This window comes from Hypomesus nipponensis, chromosome 17, assembly GCF_054491055.1.
Source record: "Hypomesus nipponensis isolate SF chromosome 17, ASM5449105v1, whole genome shotgun sequence".
NCBI classification, from domain to species: domain Eukaryota; kingdom Metazoa; phylum Chordata; class Actinopteri; order Osmeriformes; family Osmeridae; genus Hypomesus; species Hypomesus nipponensis.
In genome coordinates this window covers 12,184,303-12,205,732 of record NC_140377.1, presented here as the reverse complement: position 1 = coordinate 12,205,732, position 21,430 = coordinate 12,184,303, and the positions used below count along the sequence as shown (strand labels likewise).

At 40.6% G+C, this 21,430-nt stretch overlaps 1 protein-coding gene across 1 annotated transcript in view; it reads left to right on the top strand.

Moving 5' to 3' along the window:
* The window catches only part of LOC146253585 (myosin-11-like), a 94,837-nt gene extending 79,978 nt beyond the window's left edge, over positions 1–14,859 (top strand). Inside the window, exons 36-41 of the mRNA XM_084676704.1 lie at positions 1,397–1,485; positions 2,055–2,178; positions 4,454–4,662; positions 12,939–13,047; positions 13,498–13,670; positions 14,211–14,859. Coding sequence (XP_084532830.1) covers positions 1,397–1,485; positions 2,055–2,178; positions 4,454–4,662; positions 12,939–13,047; positions 13,498–13,670; positions 14,211–14,403 — 897 coding nt within the window. The 3' untranslated portion in view covers positions 14,404–14,859. The remainder of the gene's footprint in view (positions 1–1,396; positions 1,486–2,054; positions 2,179–4,453; positions 4,663–12,938; positions 13,048–13,497; positions 13,671–14,210) is intronic.
* The last annotated feature ends 6,571 nt before the right edge of the window (positions 14,860–21,430 follow it).

Genomic DNA, 21,430 nt, shown 5'->3' with positions numbered 1-21,430 from the left:
GCCTCGTCTTTTAGGCGGCAGCCATGCTAGAAAGCGTCATAGTAGTATTTTTTGTAGCAAATTTTATAGTTCAATTTTACACGAAAAAAACAGAAAGAGGGAAATGGTATGACGATATGACTATTGTGAAAACAGCCAGGTGGTGAGATTTTAATATAGGTTGCGGTAAAAACATTGTTTTTTTTGCTAAGTGAGAGCCTGTCAGCCTCCATTGACGATTGCGGAAGCAACAACAGTGTTGTCAACAGTGTTGACACTCAGTCAACTGTCGATCTGCGTCTGGTGAGTATTTTCTTAATTTCGTACCAGGGTCAATTCTACATCTAAATGGACAGCAGTGTTTTAAAGATATGGCGATGCGAAGACAGCCATCGGGTCAGCATAGTTTGTTATTTGTGTAAAATTTTGAATTTTTGTGAGACTGCGTCTTGTTTTGACTTTAGCCACAGAGTCACAGACTCGGCTCACCCTGGCAGTGTAGTAGGCTACAGTACTGTCTTCAATGCCACAGCTATGGCTAAACTTTATTATGTCTTATTACACGGCTGTTCTTAATGCTGTAGAATACTCCATTTACTTGAATGGGGCTTCCCAACATTCTGCGGTGAACAATTTTCTCATATTTTACCGTTGCTATGCATATTTGACCGCTGTCAAGGGAAGTGGCCTTTTTGCCTCGGATTCACGTCTTTCGTAGCACTCCGCAAGTAGTCCGGTAACTTTTCAACCCCAGCGTATTCTGTTGCTTAGCGACGTCAGCTGATTTGAAGCCTAAATAATGCTCAAAGTCTATGAAGTTCAACGTCTTTGGCGAACTATTTCTCTGCTTATCAACAATACGAATGGTAACAAATACATTGTAAAAAGACTCACTGTGTTAAGTCATTTTTGTTGGCAAGTAGCCGTGTAATAAGCGGGATAATGTATAGAACGCCGGTCATTATCGGGGAAATAAGCCCCTTTATGGCGTAACAAAACTGGCGAAAACTCCGCTTCGCGTCGTGCCTAAGAACTCCCCTTACCTGTTCTAAAATCAGCGCAAACCATGGCCTCTTGGGGCTTATTGCTTAATAAGTGAGTGGCCTCTTGGGGCTTATTGTGACTTAATTGTTGCGCAAATGCTATGGAGGCCATGTCCTGCTCTGGACTGCTTGGCCCATCCATTGCTGCTTGCAGCTATATTTCTATGTGATGTTAGTGTTTTTTATGACATTGTGCTATGATTGACTAAATGTTCCTGTTGAAAGAGAACATATTTGCCAATCGTTAGTTGTAGGTGTGTTGGTGCGTTAAGAGTTTAGGAAAATTGTTTAAAGTATTGAAAACAATTTTATAGCGATTGTAGAAAACTGTATTACCATCTTCAACCCCCCATCCATCCATCCCCCATACATAGGGACTGTCCACAGCCGAGAGAACCCGTAAGCAGGCTGAAACAGAGAGAGACGAGCTGTCTGAGGAGCTGGCCAGCAACACGTCTGGGAAGTGAGTGACTGTGTCGGATACAGGCACCCTTGGGCCTTAGGTTGCAAAGGGGCGGAATGTTTTCAGAAACTTTTTATGGGTTAAGCCTGTTGAGTTAAGCCGGGGAATTTTTGAAATTTCAAAGCTGAGAACTTCACTGGAATGATATACAACGTTTACGTTCCCTGTTATAGGCTAACCTGTAATTTAGCTAATTTCCAATTAATTCTTGTTAATTCCCATATATTCCCGTTAATTCCCATGAAAGGTTTCCAATTTAGAAAATTCCAGGAATTTTGCAACCCTACTTGGGCCTTCTTTTCTTGGTCTGAAACAGTATCTGTAAAGAATACTGAGAAGGAGAAGGATGTTTCAAACAGCCTCCTCCTTACCAAAACTATGGAGACAATAACCCTGCCTGTATACTGATCCAGTTTTTTTTTGCCCTTTTATTTCCGTCACCTTCCTTCTCTCATCCTCTTCTTTCTCCTCCCTTCCACGTCTCCCCTTCATCCTTTTTTCTTCCTCCTCTCCTTCCCCTAATTCGCCCCAATCTCCTGCCACCTTTCTCCCATTCCTCTCCTCCTCAGGTCAGCTTTCTCTGATGATAAGCGGCGCCTGGAGGCCAGGATCAGTCAGCTGGAGGAGGAACTTGAGGAGGAGCAGGCCAACGTGGAGACCCTCAACGACCGCCTCAGAAAGACCCAACAGCAGGTGGTACAGCGTGTGCACTAGGAAGGATATAGGGAGGAGTGTGCATTACGAAGGGTATAGGAAGGAAGATTGTGTACAGGGAAGGGTATAAAGGAGAAGTGTGTACTAGGAAGGGAATAAGGAGAAATAAGGTGTACTAGGAAGGGTAACACGGAGGAGTGTGTACTAGAAAGAGTATGGAGAGATCTGTCCACTGGGAAAAGGATTGCACAGTTTAGAGATTACTAGGTAGTGCATAGAAAGGACTGTGCACTACGAAGGGTATAGGGAGGAGTGTGTGCTATTGAGGATTTAATAATAATAAGAACCCTTACGGAAGGAAAATATATTGCAGTATATTGGATAATAATAAGTGATACATTAGGCAATGTATGTCCATACATGGGATTTAATATTTATATTGTACGGAAATACATGGGATCATATATTGATTATAAATATATTACTAATATATTATAAACTATAATATATATTCATGTAATATATTGCAATATATTGCAGAATACAGCAATGATTGCAGTTTTCCATATATTGCAACATATTCAACATGAATATATAATGTGTTTATATATCCCAAAATACATGCAATTTTATGTCTATAAATACCACCATAATGTATTCCGATTTATATGGGAAAATGTATTGGTAATATATGTAAAGATATAGTATCACATGTATGTTTAATATATGGTAGAATATATTTGAATTATATGTAAAAAATATATAGCTGCAAGCAGCAATGGCAAATTTCTCCTTCAAAATTGTAAAATATTGTAAAATTGACATAATAGATAGTTACACCGGGATTACCCAGAAAACTATAAACTGTTTTGTAAAAAAAAAAAAAAAAGCTTATGTCTGGAGTTGAACCTGGAACAATTTGTTTACTAGCACAACCTCTCATCCAATTGAGCCATTCCAAGATCTAGACTATTCAGTGTTCAGTTACTGAAAAATAAAATAAGACGTTTCTCCTATGGCAATCATGGTCACATTTGGTCCAAGCTCAAACAGCTCTAATTCAGTCATATTTTCACATATCAAGGTGAAACTGGATTCCATTTGAAATACTGCCGTTGACAACCTTATTAGAATACCTTCTAGATGGCTGAGTGGTTAGGGAATCAGGCTATTAATCAGAAGGTTGCCGATTTGATTCCCTGCAGTGCAGAAAATAAAGCTGTTTCCTGGGTCAAGGCAATTCACCCTACTTGCCTCAGGGTATGTCCCTGTACTTACTGTAACTTACTGTAAGTCACTCTGGATAAGATCGTCTGCTAAATGTAAATATCACCATATATGTCTGTACATTGTAAGGGCATGTTCTCATATAATCACACATGCATTGTACAATATATCTTTACATATACATTTACATATATTTAAAATAAATTCTACCATATATGAAGCATACATGTGACACTATATCTCTACATATATTACCCATACATTTTCCCATATAAAGCGGCATTTATGTTATTTATGTTATTTATGAATATATAATTGCATATACTTTGGGATATATAACCACATATATTATATATTCATGTTCCATATATTGCAATATATGGAAAACGGCAATCATTGCTGTATTCTGCAATATATTGCAATATATTACATAAGTATATATATTATAGTTTATAATATATTAGTAATATATTTATCATCAATATATTATCCAATGTATTTCCATATATAATATATTGGCCAATGTAATGGAAAATAATATATTACAGTATATTAAAATGTATTTCAAATCATATATTGGTAAATATATTTTCTTTCCATAAGGGCTAAGCTGCTCTTCTGGAACGATTATCACATATTGAAATAATCATGAAGTCCCTATCAATAACTTAGTAGCCCTAAAGTTTGGTTTCCTCAGATGGTACCGATATATGCCTGGGCCCATAGACTATTAGTCTTGAACCTCTCAGTTTATTTCTGATGTCCAAGGGGCATCATCAACAGGCGCAGATAAAAATGCGGTTGGACGCAATTGTATAGATACAACCAATCGGAGTATCAATATGTCATCTTGGTTGTTTACGACAATCTCTTCTGTACAGTCATTGTATTAAACCCACTTCATATCAGATAAACGGTTGTAACTTGCCTGACCAGATTCTGGTCGGATGGAAATGTGTTTGAATGGGAGGGTGGCCAGACCCATCTTCCAGAGCAAATAAACCATTAGTTGGCTGATTCGTCTAGTTCCCAGGCCACCCCTTACCCACCTCCTCCCCTTACCCACTTCCTCCCCATCCACCCTCAGATTGAGCAGCTTTGCGAGGAGCTGCAAGCAGAGCGCTCCTCCTCCCAGACAAGAGAGGGTGCCAGGCAGCAGCTTGAGCGGCACAACCGGGACCTCAAGGCCAAGCTTCAGGATATGGAGAGCCAGGGCCGCTCCAAGCTCAAGTCCTCCATCGCTGCCCTGGAGGCCAAGCTGCACCAGGTGGAGGAACAGCTGGACATAGAGAGCAGGTGGGGGAGGCAGTGAATCAGATGGCTGAGCGGTTAGGGAATCTGGTAATTAATCAGAAGGTTGCCAGTTCGATTCCTGGCTGCGCCAAATGATGTTGTGTCCTTGGGCAAGGCACTTCACCCTACTTGCCTTGGGGGGAATTTCCCTGTACTTACTGTAAGTCACTCTGGATAAGAGCGTCTGCTAAATGACTAAATGTAATGTAATGCAGTGTATGGTGGGAAATGTAGTCTGTGTACACGTGATAAACTGCAAGTGCATTAACAGGTTGGATAGGAAATAAGTGTTTTTCAATAATCGAATAAAATGAATCAAACTATAGTGGTACTACGTAAAAATAAGTGCTGTCAACTTTTTAAAAGTAAACTTTCCAATCAGAATCTTATTGGCATCCGTTTCGGCGTCTCGTGCTGGCCATCCACTCAAAATGTAACGTTAGCCAACTACTCTTTAGCCGGTGTTATGTCCCTACTGGTTTCCAAACGAACTGGTTTTCCAGCTGTGCATTCACCTATCAGTCTGCCACTATCACCAGATTTGTCACACAATCACAAACAAATTACTGGCGATTTTCAAATCGTTTTCCAGATCTACTGCAGCAAAAATGTTTGTCTAAGTAAGCACCACATCACAGCCACCTACAACAACAACAAAAATGATCTAAAAACAATATAATCATTCAAGTTCGGTTTGAACTAGTTTCGATCTGAAGGCAAATTATAACGGATAACACACATGTCCGCAGCTCTACGCAGTGAGCTATCAAAGCTCTACAAATACTCTCTTCCAGTCACGTACTTAACAACTACATCAGCATCCAGGTAACATTTTGTCTTGAGCTGATCTGAAACAACTGGTTACCTTGGCTTAGTTTAGGAAATCACCAATAATAGTTGTTGGAATGCTGCTTCAGCATTCCAAGTATTGTTCTTTGAATCTTTATTCAACTTCTACATATTCTTTTATTTCTCCCTTGACACCTTTCAGCGCCTTCAAATCTTCAGCTATTAAAACTGTTCAGCTATCAATAAATTCAGCAGTTTCAGACTATGACTGCTATGACTTTTCAGCTTTTTACCTCTTATGCTTGAATTAATATAAATCAATATTCATAATATTCTTAACATGGTTTTTTTTCTCCAAATCCTCTCAAACTTCTTAAAACTATTTCAAATTCCAAGCCATCATTTAAACTTAAATGTTGAAAAAACCCTAAACTATTTTTACAAAAAACTTTTTGATATCTATTCAATTTTTTTCAATATCACTGATAATGTTTCAGGAGTTTTTCAAACCGTTTCTGAGATTTACATGGGTGTGTATGTAAGAGCTTAGAGTGCAGACCGAAACGCTTACTGTGAAGAGGAGCTTCGGATGTTGTTGAAATTTTTTTTCTTGTTTGCTAGTATTATGTGGCAAACAAGAAATATGAGGTAATATTTTCACTCTTTCATTCTTGTTTTTGGATCAATAGATAGCTAATTTTATGCTGGTCGCAGACAGTTGTCTGTGGAATCAAACAGACTTACACATTTGTACAGAGCCCACAAGACCGAGACAAAGTCCAACTCTCGCCCCATAGAGACCAATGCAAAATTTCTCAACAAAAGGTACACGTTTTTGAAACTGTACTTTTTATACTTAAGTATACTTACAAATTAAACTTGAAGTATACTTCTTTTTCATAAGGGCTAATACACGACCCAGTTGAATTCATGGTCTTAATGTTTTACAGTCATTGTCTCTCCATTTTTGTGACCTATGGTAAGGGATATAATAATATATCCCTCTCGATTTGCTAAACAAAGGCTTGTAATACAGCGTTACTTGACTTATTGTTACTGTTAAAATAAACCATTTCAGTCACAATGTGTAGGTGGCTGTGATGAAGTAGTAGTAGTCAATTTGGCCATAGATGCAAGGAAAAAAACGTGATAACTATCATCGATGATTTCCTAAACTAAGCCAAGGTAACCAATTGGTTCAGATCCGCTCAAGACTAAGACTAAAAGCTGGATGCTGAATGTTAAATAAGTGACTGGAAGAGAGCAATTGTAAAGCTTCAATAGCTCACTGCGTAGAGAGGCGGACTGGTGTGTTATCCGTTATAATTTTGCCTTGAGATCAAAACAGGCTCGACCCAAACTTGAATGATTATATTGTTTTTAGATCTTTTTTGTTGTTGTTGTAGGTGGCTGTGATGTGGTGCTTACTTAGACAAACATGTTCACTGCAGTAGATCTGGAATAGGATTTGAAAATCACCAGTAATAAGTTTGTGATTGTGTGACGAATCTGGTGAAAGAGGCAGGCAACAACTGTTAGGTAAACACAATATACAGAAACCAGTTAGTTTGGAAACAAGTAAAGACATAACACCGGCTCGCAAGCCCAAACAAATGTGTGCGGCATGCCTGTTGTTTTGTTTCCGGTCTAGCTAGATCTGGTATGGTGTTGTAGTTTTTCTAATGTCAGTAGTTGTTGCAACAGTATGTGAAAAAAATACTAAGTTTGCTGGGCCAAAAATAATTTTAATCTTGCAATAAAAGAATTGACGCCGTTAAAATGGGTTTGCGTTAACGCAGTTAATAACGTGTTTAACTGACAGCACTAGTAAAAACCAATTAATGAATACTTCTGAGAGGTTGTATAGTTTGTTAACTAACGCACAGTGCCCCTAATGCAGGGCTCCAGACTAACTTTTTTTACTAGGAGCACAGTAGCCCCTGACTTAATTTTAATATTAATGTAACTGGAGAGGGTACAATTCAGTGGCAATTTTAGACCCTTTATATATATATATATATATATATATATATTAGTGCTGTCAAACGATTTAAATATGTATTCGCGATTAATCGCATTAATGTCATAGTTAACTCGCGATTAATCACAATTAATTGCACATTTTTATCTATTCTAAATGTCCCTGATTTCTTTTTGTCCCAATCTTTTTTCAAATTTTAATGCTCTTATCAACATAGAAAAGTGGTTCGGATTGCTTTGTGCAAATATTTTTTTTATTGAAAACAACATTGCAATCGCCTGGCTTTGACGAGGGGGCAGAGAATTCGCATCAGCTGTGTGCTTGGCCATCAAGTGGTATTTCAGACTGGACGTGCTGCGATGATAGCTCAGTTTACAACGACAAAACACACAGATCACTGGTCTTGTCAATAGAACCATTTGGCAACTTTTTAAAAGCAAACTTTCCATTCAGAATCTTATTGGCATCCATTTCGGCATCTCGCGCTCGTCATCCACTCAAAACGTAACGTTAGCCTACTACCAGAGAATGTCTAATATCCGTAAACGGGCTCTGCTACTACTCTTTAGCCAGCTCGCAAGCCAAACGAGTGTTTGGCGTGCCTGTTGTTTTGTTTCCGGTCTAGCTAGATCCGGTGTGGTGTTGTAGTTTTTCTAACGTCGGTAGTTGTTGCAACAGCATGTGAAAAAAACTACAAAGTTTGCTAGGCCAAAAAGAGCGTTAATCGCGCGATAAAATAATTGACGCCGTTAATTTGGGTTTGCGTTAACGCCGTTTATAACGCGTTAAACTGACAGCACTAATATATATATATATATTTTTTAAATATATTGTTTATTATCGTTTGATGCTGGTATGAAGAAAGGGACATCCTTAGTTTTTTCATTCAATATTTTGCATAATAATAGCCTACATAAATGTATTAATTGTTACCCAGTGAAATTAGGGATTTATATTAGCAAGGGGGTTTACGTTTAGCACTTTTGCAAGGCACTGTATTCATGTCACATTCTCATTGAGCACCCCTAAAGGTCTGATCCTAGAATCGCCCCTGCCACGCACCATATAAGCTTGAGTTTAAATACATTATTTAATGTGACATTATGTACTGTACATGCAAGTCTTAGCTAAATGACTTAACTGTATGATGCACTTTTCGATCAGTCCTCCGACACCACAACACGATACTTGCCGAGCGCAACAGCTCAAACACAGGCAGGGATACAGTAGCAACGCTAGTGCTAAATAAGTATTTAGCTGCTAGGCTCCATGACGCCGGGTAAGAAGGGCTCGTGAAGCTGCTCACCAAAAGAACGAAGGGGCACCCACTTGTCTGGCAGATTAAGACATGTTCGTAGGAACCTAGCGAAAAATATCCTAAACTGTCCAAGACTTTAAGCTACGGTACTAATGCAGAAGGAAAGCTGATATCGCTGTCTTACTAGAACGTCGTATCTATGCTTCGTTGCTAAAGTGTGCTGACATTGTGCACACCCAGTGAATTCAAAAATTGTAGGTCGCACATGCACGAGTGCTTGTAAAAAATATCTTAAAATCTGGTCGCAGTCTGGAGCCCTGGACCCTAATGCAGTCAGTGATAAAGATGTCAGTGAAACACAAATACAAAAAAAATACAACAAACAAATTATCACAGTGCCTGTGATAAAAATTGGTGGAACACACACACACAAGAATCCTGGAATTATAGATATGGCAAAGTGCCCACCATGATGTTGGTGACACACACAGATGTCTGGATGACATTTCTTCTCAGTTGTTTTGGTACCTATATTTCTCAGATCACAACTGAAATTCTCTGTCATCTCTGAAGAACTTGTTCAAACTCCACATCTATTCTAGTCAAATTGTCAATGGTGTGGTAGCCTTCATTAATGCAAATGATTATGTAGCCTTCATTTGACTGCAGTTTCCTACATTATTAATTCATTGTGTTGATCAAAATGTACTATATTGGTTCTCTGTTAAATTGTCTTACCAGCACAAACGTCTAAATATTTAGTTTATAACAGGTCATTACATGCACAGTGGTTGAGACAGTTTTTATAATTTTCTAATTCACCATACAGCACTTGTGTATTTGCAATGTGCTGGCAGTTTTGACATCAGTAAATACATGAATTTATGTAACAAAATTCACTGATCTATACTGAAAGTATTTCCACTTTATATTGTAGTTCTGTTCGCTAGCCAGCCCCTTCGAAACAGCTGAATATCCGTTGTAAAAGCGACATAAATAACTAAACGGAATTGCCCCGGCAGAGACGAATTTTCTTCGAATTTCTGGTTGCGCATTAGGTATGTCAATAACAGGACAAATTACATATGAATTACATAGGACAAAATACAACGAAACATAACTACTTCTGTATGTAGGTAGGCCTAATTGATTTAAGTTTAAACATATTTGACAAATTACCGACACCAAAATAAGTAAACGAACTAATGGCCAAGACCGCAGACCTTGGCCTCTCGCTCGCACACACGCAATCTTTCTTTGTCTCTCTCCCGCACCGTCGCGCTCTCTGCGCATAGCGGTGTAAAATGAACAACAACAATAAACAAATGCTGGGTTCTGAGCAAGCAATTTAAGGTCGCGATTCTTGTCCCCAATATGGCAGGCTTCATTCAGTGATTGAAACAAATAATATTAACATTAACGTTTTACAGTATAGAACCGACATTAAACGCTCCGAGTGAGCTGTGCTGTGTTACACATGGAGATGTAGCCTCAAATTGCTAGTTGTTGAATGGTAAGCGAACTCCAGCTTACATAGTTTACTTTAGCTGTAGGCTCAACAAGTTTACCATCAACTGACCAAAATCCAAATTATTTCCAGACATAACTCTTTAGATTTTTGAGGGTTACAATCACTTTCTCTGCTGCAGTCAAGCTGGGTTCTGCACTTTCTGCCATCTTCCACGCAAGTCAACTGTCAGCAGTGACGCTGAGGCGCGCCCCCACCCGCAAAGCAGAGAGCTGGCTGCCGCTGCGGTTGTTTAAAAAAAATTACATTCGAATATTAATTTTGACATTCACAATTCATTTTTTAACCACTTGTGGCGGGGGGGACTGACTACGCCACTCTCACAGATGGGGTGAGAGACCCTTAGTTAGAAATGCTATAACTACTATTTGTGTCCCGTCCAATCAAATGAACGGTACAGAGACTGTGGTATCAAAAATATACAACATTTTATTGTATACACAATAATAACATCCAAAGGTACTTAATAGTACATTATAAAAATAATTCACGGCAAACCAAAGCACACTAGATAAGCACAACAAACCACTGCTCAAACCAAACAACTTGAAAACAAAGATAAATCTAAATGTGGGAAAAACAGTGACAGGCACTAAACACCTGTAGTAGAAGATACATGCATCAATTATACAATAGCAGCAGTATTTATAAATTAATAATTTACGATCAAAACATACCGACTGCTATTGCGTTTAGACCCTGCAACTCACTTGATCACCGTCAATATCCCGCTGACCTTGGAACTGATGTCTAAGGCATTGGGTTACTCAAACAGCCAACAATTGCCTCCAGTACTACTCCTACTTAAACTATCGCGGGCCTCATTAAGAAATGAGCGCCAGCTGTGAGTTAAAGCTCCTTGGTCCTAGAGCTACCCGGTTACACACTATTCAAATATATATTCGAATTTAGAATATTCGTTAACAGCCCTACTCCTCAGCCTCCCTGGGAAAGTCTATTCAAGAGTCCTGGAGAGGAGGGTCCGCCGGATTGTCGAACCTCAGATTCAGGAGGAGCAATGTGGTATTTGTCCTGGCCGTGGAACTGTGGACAAGCTCTACACCCTCGGCAGGGTCCTGCAGGGTGCATGGGAGTTTGCCCAACCAGTGTACAGATGTTTTGTGGATTTGGAAAAGGCGTTCGACAGTATCCCTCAGGGGCTCATGTGGGGGGTGCTCTGGGAGTACGGGGTACCAGATTTTCTGATCGGGGCTGTCCGGTCCCTGTACGACTGGTGCCAGACTTTGGTCTGCATTGCTGGCAGTAAGTTGAACTTGTTCCCGGTGAGGGTTGGAGTTAGGCTGCCCTTTTTCTCCGATTCTGTTCATAACTTATATGGACAGAATTTCTAGGTGCAGCCAGGGCGTTAAGGGGGTCCGGTTTGGTGACCTCAGGATCGGGTTGCTGCTTTTTGCAGGTGATGTGGTCCTGATGGCTTCATCGGGCCGTGACCTTCAGGTCTCACTGGAGCGGTTCGCAACCAAATACAAAGGGGCTGGGATGGGAATCAGCACCTCCAAATCTGAGGCCATAGTTATCGACCGGAAAAGTGTGGAGTGCAATCTCCGGGTCGGGGAGGAGATCTTGACCCAAGCGGAGGAGTTCAAGTATCTCTGGGTCTTGTTCACGAGTGAGGGAAGAATCGAGCGCGAGCGTCCATAGCGGATCGGTGCGGCGTCCGTAGTTATGCGGGCTCTGCATCGGTCCGTCATGGTGAAGAAGGACCTGAGTTGAAAGGCGAAACTCTCTATTTACCAGTCGATCTACGTTCCTACCCTCACCTATGGTCATGAACTGTGGGTAGTGACCGAAAGAATGAGATCCGGGTATCTGGGCTCTCCCTTAGAGATAGGGTGAGAAGCTCGGTCGTCCTGGAGGGGCTCAGAGTAGAACCGCTGCTCCTCCGCGTCGAGAGGAGCTAACTGCTGTGGCTCGGGCATCTGATCAGGATACCTCCTGGACGCCTCCCTGGTGAGGTGTTCTGGGCACGTCCCACTGGGAAGGGGCCCCGGGGAAGACCCAGGACACGCTGGAGGGACTATGTCTCTCGGCTGGCCTGGGAACGTCTTGGGGTCCCCCAGGAAGAGCTGGTGGAAGTGGCTGGGGAGAGGGAAGTCTGGGCCTCCCCGCTTAGGTTGCTGCCCCCGCGACCCGACCCCCGGAAAAGAGGCAGATGATGGATGGATGGAATTTCCATATTTTCCTTATTACGCTTCGTTTAATTTCATTGCGAATGCCTTTGTTAATCACATTCGTTCAATCGAGGCAGCCTACTGCACTCCGTTGGATTATAAAAAGGACACCTAGAAAATATTAACCCATTCTCGAGTCGACACCGGGAAGTCGGCAAGATATTAGCTTTGCAGAGTGCCTTGTTCTTTCTCTGATTGTGGGAAACTAAACCCATTCTAATTTATACACACACACACGCATTCCTGTAATTAATAGAGAGATACCATTATGGACGGGAGAATGTGTCATTGAATGTCTTGAATTACATTTAGTCATTTAGCAGACGCTCCAGAGTGACTTACAGTAAGTACAGGGACAACCCCCCGAGGCAAGTAGGGTGAAGTGTCTTGCCCAAGGACACAACATCATTTGGCGCAGCCGGGAATCGAACTGGCGACCTTCAGATTACTAGCTCGATTCCCTAACCACTCAGCCACCTGACTCCTGAATTAGATTTTTAGGACAAATTTGGATCTATGAATGTGTTTCAGAGAGAGACAGAATGGTGCTAAGACCATGCGTCAGAAGGAGAAGAAACTCAAAGATCTGACCATTCAAATGGAGGATGAGAGAAGGCAGGCGCAGCAGTACAAAGACCAGGTAATGGCCTCCAGTTTTTCTGGGACTTTTTTTCTTGTTACTTTTGACAAGGAGCCGATCAATAGGTATCTGTGAAGGCCTCTGTGACTTTGCTTGTAATTTGATTTGAGTAACACACACAATATATGTGACAACAAATATATCCACATAACCTCATACTGGCACAGTATGCGGGTACCTGTAGCTAGTTTAACATCCAGGATTACATGTTATAATATCCCTGTCTCCTACTCTCCCTCTCCTCAACATCACCCCGTCTCTATATCCATCCTTCCATCCACCCTTTCACTCATCTTCTTACCGTCCAACTTTCTCTCACTTCATCCCACCTTCTGTCCTATCCACCCCACCTTCCTCCTCTCATTCCACACATCCCCTCATCTATCTCTGACTTCTTATATCCCTCCTGTCCATCATTCCTCCCACTCCTCCCTCCCATCCCATCCACAGGCTGAGAAGGCCAGCGTGCGCATGAAGCAGCTGAAGCGTCAGCTTGAGGAGGCCGAGGAGGAATCTCAGCGCGTTGCAGCGGGCCGCAGGATGCTACAGCGGGAGCTGGACGAGGCGTCTGAGGCCAATGACGCACTCAGTCGCGAGGTCTCATCCCTCAGGAGCAAAATGAGGTAGCTCAAGTCACAAGTATTCTGGCTTATACACCAACTAGCTAATGTACTAACATTTCAGTGCAATAGGGTAGGCTGGGACTTCTGTCCTAATCACCATTCTTTATCTGAGTTAGCCTACCTAACTTGGTTTACAACTGAAGCACTTTTTCCCCCCAAAAATACACAATTGTGACCTCAAGGCAAAATCTGCCCATCAAACAATCAGTGATGAATCTACAACAAACCTCTGTGTGATGCCACTGTTCCTCCTCTTCCTCTTCCTTTGACTGCTACTCCTCTGCTTCAACCCTGTACTTCTCAGATACTACTTTTAGCTCTCTCTCACACACAGGGTTTACTGCAAAAATATTCATTTTATCACCATCTTGGAGAGCAAATAGGGCATATTCTATTTTCTTTCTGAGGCTACTGCTTGTGCTTGGACAAAGCAGGTTTAACCTCTACTTGTCCCCTGTGACTGTCGTTCTTCTATTTCCAATCTTTATCTATCTTCTTTCTCTAATTCCCACTTTTCACAACATTCCCCGCATTTCCCAGGCGTGGCGGGGAGCCACCTTTTGGCGGCAGCCCTCGTCGTATTGGCAGCATGGGAAACGTCAGTGCCAGTGCTGGTCGGAGAAGCAGGAATAATGACAACTGTGAGATACGAGAGGGGGAGGAGCCACCACCACCCTGCACACCACCTTTAGAACAGGAGGCAATAAATGGAGAGACTTCTCCTGATGAGTAGAGGGGAATGCACACAGATGTTGTATGATTTTAGTTACTAGTATTCCTTCAACTGCAGCGTGACACGCTTTAACTGACTTGTAAAGGGCTATTCTTCAATTTGGGCTGTCTTTATATTTTATTCATTATTTAAGTCGTATTGTAGTTGTCACTGAAGAATGATCTACATGAACGTCTTTGAATTATTGAATAATTCAACTATTCAACTGAACTATTGAATACTTTTTTGTATTAAAAATGTATGTATTTAATTTAAAAATTAATTAATTGTATAGGAAATTATTTGTGGTGTTCAAAACTTCTCACTCGTACACCATTTTCTGATGTTTTGTTCGAGTAAAACAAAAAACATTAGACTCAAAAGTTCATCTGCAATTGTATATGTTATTAAAAATTAGTAATTTGTCACATTTCAACACTTATTCATTCTTATCCATTCAATTTTTTATTAGATCAATTAGAGAACGTGGATTGAAAAATATCTTCTTTTTTTAACATTCATTCTATAAATAATGTATTCACATCAAGCTTGCTTCCTTTTGTTTGATCAGAAAAAAAACAACACTTTTGGATGTTAAGTAGGCAACGTTTATTGTGTAAAGGTTGGGAATGACACCACATGAAACAAATTGTATACACCTCCTAAGATTCAGGCAGGTGGAAAACACGAGTCCTCAATGAGGACGAGTCTTTGCACTTAGTACAGTGGCTGGCAAAGGGGCCAGGCAAGGCATCATGCAGAAAAAAATCTATACTAGAAAGTACAGTAGTAAAGCAAGTGAATTAACACTTTCATACAATTATCTTTTTTAATATAAAACACGAGTACCCTTCACTGAAGTATTCATATGTCTTGTTACAAAGCAAGTTTTTTTTTACACCCCTGGAGGGCAGTAGGCTATGAGCAGAACAGACACATGGGTTCTGATACTCTTTCTTAAAAACCTGATGCCGCATCACAGGGTGCACCTCCATAGTCTAGAGTGGCCTCCTCTCCTCACTCGATTTGGCCAGATATGACAAACAGAGGTTTGTGCTATATGTAAGGGATAATGCCCAACGAGTCGTACAATATCACCTGATAATGGTCAATGCGGAGGCATGAACCATCTGACGCGCAGCGGAGTACACCTCGAAGCATGGACATCCAGACCGGCCTACCAGAACCGGTCCCGTATACCCCACCACAGCGAGCGCCCTGCTAATACATGCGAATTCTGTGCCTGATGTGATGCTTTGGGACTTCCACGCTTAATGCGAGCGCGCGTAGCGCTTGAGCGAATTCTTTTGGCTGATTTGAGCAAAAAATAGTTTTTTGAGCTTGATGTAAAACAAACAAACATAGCCGTTTGTCCAATTGGTAAAACATTGTCTAGTGAAGGTAATTACGTTTACGTTTCTTAAAAGTTTTTCCATCTTTATATTGTCTCTATAGCTAACTTTCGATCTGTCAGTGTCACTGTTGTGCGTAAGCGGCACTAATGCTGCATAGACGTTCATTTGGAATAGACCAACCGGTCTGGGGAAAGGGGGACCGGCCAACCGTGTCGCTCAATCTTCTTCCAACATTTTTATTGGTAGTAAAAATTATGGGCCGCGCGGCACGCCGGCCCAAAAGTGCTTCGGCCCATCGGGAATTCTCCCAATTCTTCCGATGGCCAGTCCGCTACTGCCTAGAAAGGCATTATCCCCCTTATACCATGGTCACTTGCTAACGATTTATTTAGTCATTATTATTAGTAGATGTATTTAGTCATTTAGCAGACGCTCTTATCCAGAGCGACTTACAGTTAGTACAAGGACATTCTCCCCGAGGCAAGTAGGGTGAAGTTCAGGGATGGAAGCACCTGCCACCAGCCAAATGCGGGTGATTTTGTGTTGTGGCGGGTAAACTCGCTTCACCTACCGGCCAGGGTGGCGGGTAAATAAACTGATTACACGGTTGTTCTTAATGCTGTAGGCCAACGTTCTGCGGTCAATTATTTTTCTATAACAACGTTGCAATGTATAACTGACCGCTGTCAAGAGAAGTGGCCTTTTTGCTACGGATTCACGTCTTTTGTAGCACTCTGCAAGTAGTTCGGTAACTTTTCAACCCCAGCGTACTCCGTTGCTTAGCAACGTCAGCTGATTTGAAGCCTAAAGAATGTTCAACGTCTATGAAGTTCATTGTCTTTGGCGAACTATTTATCTGCTGATTTTGGCAAGTAGCCGTGTAATAAGCGGGATAATGTATAGAACGCCGTTGTCATTATCTGAAAAATAAGGCCCTTCAGAGCGAAGCTACCCCCCTCTGCTTCGCGTCGGGGTGCTGTTCACCCTGTCTTGGAAGAAGAACGCTCAGGAAAGCACCTCTGAAACTTCAGAATCGGATTCTGATGAGCATGAGGAAATTGTATTGGGAGTGGGGACGATGGGTGGAGGAATGTTAGCTTGATGTTTAATCTGCCCTACTCGTTTAATGAAATGTATATCAGTTCATGGTTTGTGTATGTTTAAGAGAGAAAGAGAAAGTGTCAGTGTTTCATTGATTAAACTAGAAAAGGCATTTCCTCCTGAAAATGCGTTGGAATGAAATTAATTTTTAAAATGTGTGACTCACTCTAAAGAGGCAATGTGGTAGCTGAACTGCATCATCTAACAAAGCTAGGTGCTTAAATACAATGCGGGAGAATAAGTTTGAAAGTTGTGAAGCAATCGAAGAAAAAGTTGAATTTCAAGAGGCAGTGTGGAAGCTGAACTGCATCATCTAACAAAGCTAAGAGCTTAAATAGCCTACAATGCGGGAGAAGCTAAAAGTTGAACTGTTAAACAGAAGAAGAAGTAGGCTAGCTAGTTGCAACAAGAATATTATAGTTTTAACAGCTGAAATTAGTTGGGATAGTAATATCAGTAGCAGATGTAGCCTATCATTGAGTGTGTTTGCTCGGCTTTCTTAGTAGGATTCAATGTATTGATTGAATGAAACATACAACAGTAGGGCCGATACAGGAAGACACGGCAACACTTTGTTGCAGAAGGATGATGGTGCAAGTTTTGTCCGTGGAGCATACAACGATTAATAAAAAGAATCATGTAGACATGTTTGAGTAATCGCATAACTAATTACACATGTAAACTGAGTAATTGTATTATTGGCATTTAAACCGACAATGGCTATCGGGTTTCTGATGGTCAAGTGAACGCACTCAGTGGCGTAGTGGAACAAAACAGTACCATTAGCATATTAGTTAGTAAAAGAGATATTAGCAGCATCTGCAGAATTAGTAGTTGTAGTAGTGGCATAAGATATAGCAGTATCAGTAGTGGTAGTAGTTGTGTTGTGGTGCTCTTAGTCTTTTAATGAGACGAGTTGATTGAATAGACACGTTTTTGAGCCATTTCCGCTCTACTTCCTGAACTGCTACCCTATAAGCAATCCACTTCCGTTCTGGCGGGCTGGGTTTGTTTTGCTAGCTAGCTCCGTTGTGCCGACAAAGCACTGATATCGCAGTGACAAAGAGGATATAAAATTTACAACATGAAGAAAAGTGGTTCGGGAACAACGTGTACGGTAGTTGGTTGCAAACACTCGAGAAAGAACCTGAACGAGTGGTTAGAGAGTGCTACGACCAGTTTTAAAACCTAGAATCGCCTCTGGAATCGCCTTTAGCCTGTTACAGTTATACTACAGTAGTATGCTTATTGTTTGTATTATATTCACATTTTGTTGAAGTTCCTTTGTCCTATTGTTGCAGTGGATTTAATAATTATGCATTGATATGTGTATATAATAATTCAAACCTTTCAAAGTGCCAATACACACATGTCCGGCATGAGGTGTGTAGCCAACCGGTAATTGTTTAAAGCAGTCATAACCGGGTTCATAGGAAGAATAGATAGATACGTAGGCACTTCAGGCAGTGACAAGCCACATAAATAAGGATAACAGTGTACTGCCTGTGTTGTCCTTCTGATGTTGTTAAATTGAATAGGCTGAACATCAACATGTAACATCAGGTATAGCCTAGAAATTCCAAACAAATTAGCTTTCAATGTTACGTATGCCTAGGCTACTTGGACCATGTCCTGGCAATAAATAAAGAACATTATGCTACATGTTTTGCCAGGATAACTGGCAAGACCATTGAATGTTCATGAAGTTCCTGTGTGTTTATTCCTTTGACTGGGTACAACAACACTATCAGTCAACCGACTATAAATGTTTTTAATGTCGGGCTACGAATTTATAGAACAACTTCTGTCTGATACGTGTGGCATCCTTTAGCCAAATAATTAGCCTACATTTTGCTGAGAGATTGAGGAGCTAGATAACAAATGTTCTAATGAATTACCGACTAAAGTCATCTTCTAACATTGCCTTTGCTCCATGTTTAAAGCTCCAAAATGATGGACTGGCAAAAGCTTTATAACTATAAATCTACTCTAAAATATATTTAAAAGTATGGCGCCGACGTTATCTACAAGAACATGCAACAACGTTGGCAACTTATCCAGTAGTACATGTCAAACGACAAGTATGTCTAAGTAGTAGAACTGTGATCCCAAGCTAGTATCTGGTATCTGGCCAATGTTCACCCCCACGGGGAGTCAAACCTGCCACCTCTCGACTTCCAAGCGCAACCACTACCAACTACACCAAAGAAAAGCTAGCTATTTGTTGACGCGGGTGGCCCCATTACCCCCATACCTGAGGAGTGAGTTTCACCAGTTCACACCAGTTACATTCACCCCTCTGAAACTCACTCCGGCATTTAGCTGGCGCTAACCTCGTGAGATCCGGGTCACGGCACCAATGTGACGGGTATGTAACGGACGTGGTCTGGCAAGCTCAGTCAGAACCCATTACATACCTGAGGAGTGAGTTTAACCAGTTCACACCGATTACACTAGCATAGACATCGCTGTGTTTACACCGACAGACGCTGTGCATCACCTGTGTTAGTGGTTTGTGTGGTTGCCACGGTGATGGTGCAGCTATGATTGCTAACGTTCTGAGGGCAGAGAATAACAGAAATGTAGCTAAGTTAACCTAGACGCACAACTATACGTCCAATCCAAAAAATAAAGATATTTTCCGAGACCCAAGACTGCCAAAACCAGAGATGTCCTTTATATGTCTGTGCGGTCAGAAATACGACTCTACCAGCAGTTTGTAAATCTTACTATTTTTGGTTTTTCTGACGAATGTGTCACCAGATTTGCATTGGACTCTGGAGAGTTGGACTTTGTTGGACTTTGTCTCGCTTTGGTGTGGCTCTGAACAAATGTGTAAGTCTTTTGGATTCCACAGACAACTGTCTACGACCAGCACAAAATTTGCTATCTATTGATCCAAAAATGAAGCAAGAAATTGTGGCAATGCTGGCAAACTAGAAATACTTTTTGAAACTGATTTTGAAGCTCCCCTCCACTCTAAGTGTTTCAGTCTGCACTCTAGGCTTTCACGTACACACCCATTGAATAGTCAAGTTGAATAGATATCAAAAAGCTGATTTTTAAAAAAAAGTTTAGGGTTTTGTCAACATTTTTTATTTTAAACGGTGGCTGTAGCTGAAGGATTGAGGAAGAAGAAGGATTTGAAAGTTGAAGTTTAAGAAGATTGAGAGGATTTGAAAAAAAAACGAAATTGGAGAACCATGTAAAAAATGTGATGAAAATTAATTTATATTAATTCAAGCATAAGAGTTACAAAGCTGAAAAGATATAGCAGTCTGAAACTGCTGATTTTTTTGATAATGGAACGGTATTAATAGCTGAAGATTTGAAGGCGCTGAAAGTTATTGCGAAAGAAATAGAAGAAGAATATGAAAAAGTTGAATAAAGATTCAAAGAACAATACTTGGAATGCTGCTTCAGCATTCCAACAATAAACTGCTTTAAGTATTGTAGATCTTGTAGTATTAATTTTCACATGCAGTTACACATTGTCGGTTATAAACAAGAAAGTAGCTGGTAAAAAACATTGAGTGGCAGATTTTGATTTTGATTTTGAAATCCACCAGCCACAGTGGCCGGTAGACACAATGTCATTTGACACGGCCGGGAATCGAACCAACATCCTTCTGATTAATAGCCCGACTCCCTAACCACCCAGCCATCAAATAATTCTGCCTGCTGAATTTGTGAATAAAACCTTGTACAATAACAAAACGTTCAATGAAATGGTACATTTGTCTCCAGGACTCCAGTGACATGCTGAACATGGCATAATTGTCATTGTTTCCAGGCATCTTCAGGGACTGACACAACATGGTCTGGTTGTCTAATTATATATCCGTATACATATTTACGTTAAAAAACTATTCAACTTACTACGACCCTTATCCATTAGTTTAGACTATTAGAATCAGAAGGGATTTTATTCGCCATGAATGTTTGCACAAACAAGGAATTTACTTTGGCAGGGAGGTGCATACATTAAACATATAGGAATATTGAAACTTAAATATGTGGACTAACTATACAAAAGGAGCAAAGTCTAGTTAATACTAAGGGGGATCTAGCTAATACTCAGGGGAATAAAATAAAATATAAGTAGTCATAATTTACAATCTAACCCCCCCAAAAAAGTGTATTAACCAACTAATCTTTAAATGTTGCATTAAAGATACATGCCCATTGATATTTTGAACTACTAAACGTTACCAAATGATTCACCATTGAAATCATCAGAATTCTGGTTTCGTTCTTATTTGCTGACGTTCTTTGTGTGATAGACAGACGAAAATGTCCAATGATACTGGACAACAGAAATTGCTATATTTGATTGGCTTAGATGGTTTTCGGAGCAGTGTTCCCGCCTTCTTCTATGGAGACAAAACTTTTTTAGCAAGCACACAAATCATTTGCTGGAGACACAAATCTTTTTTGCAAGTTACAAATCTTTTTTGCAAGTACACAAATCTTTCCTTTTTATACAGGGACACAAAACTTTTTTTGCAAGTACACAAATCATTTTCTACAGAGACACAAGTCTTTTTGTAAGTTACAAATCTTTTTTGCAAGTACACAAATCTTTTTTGCAA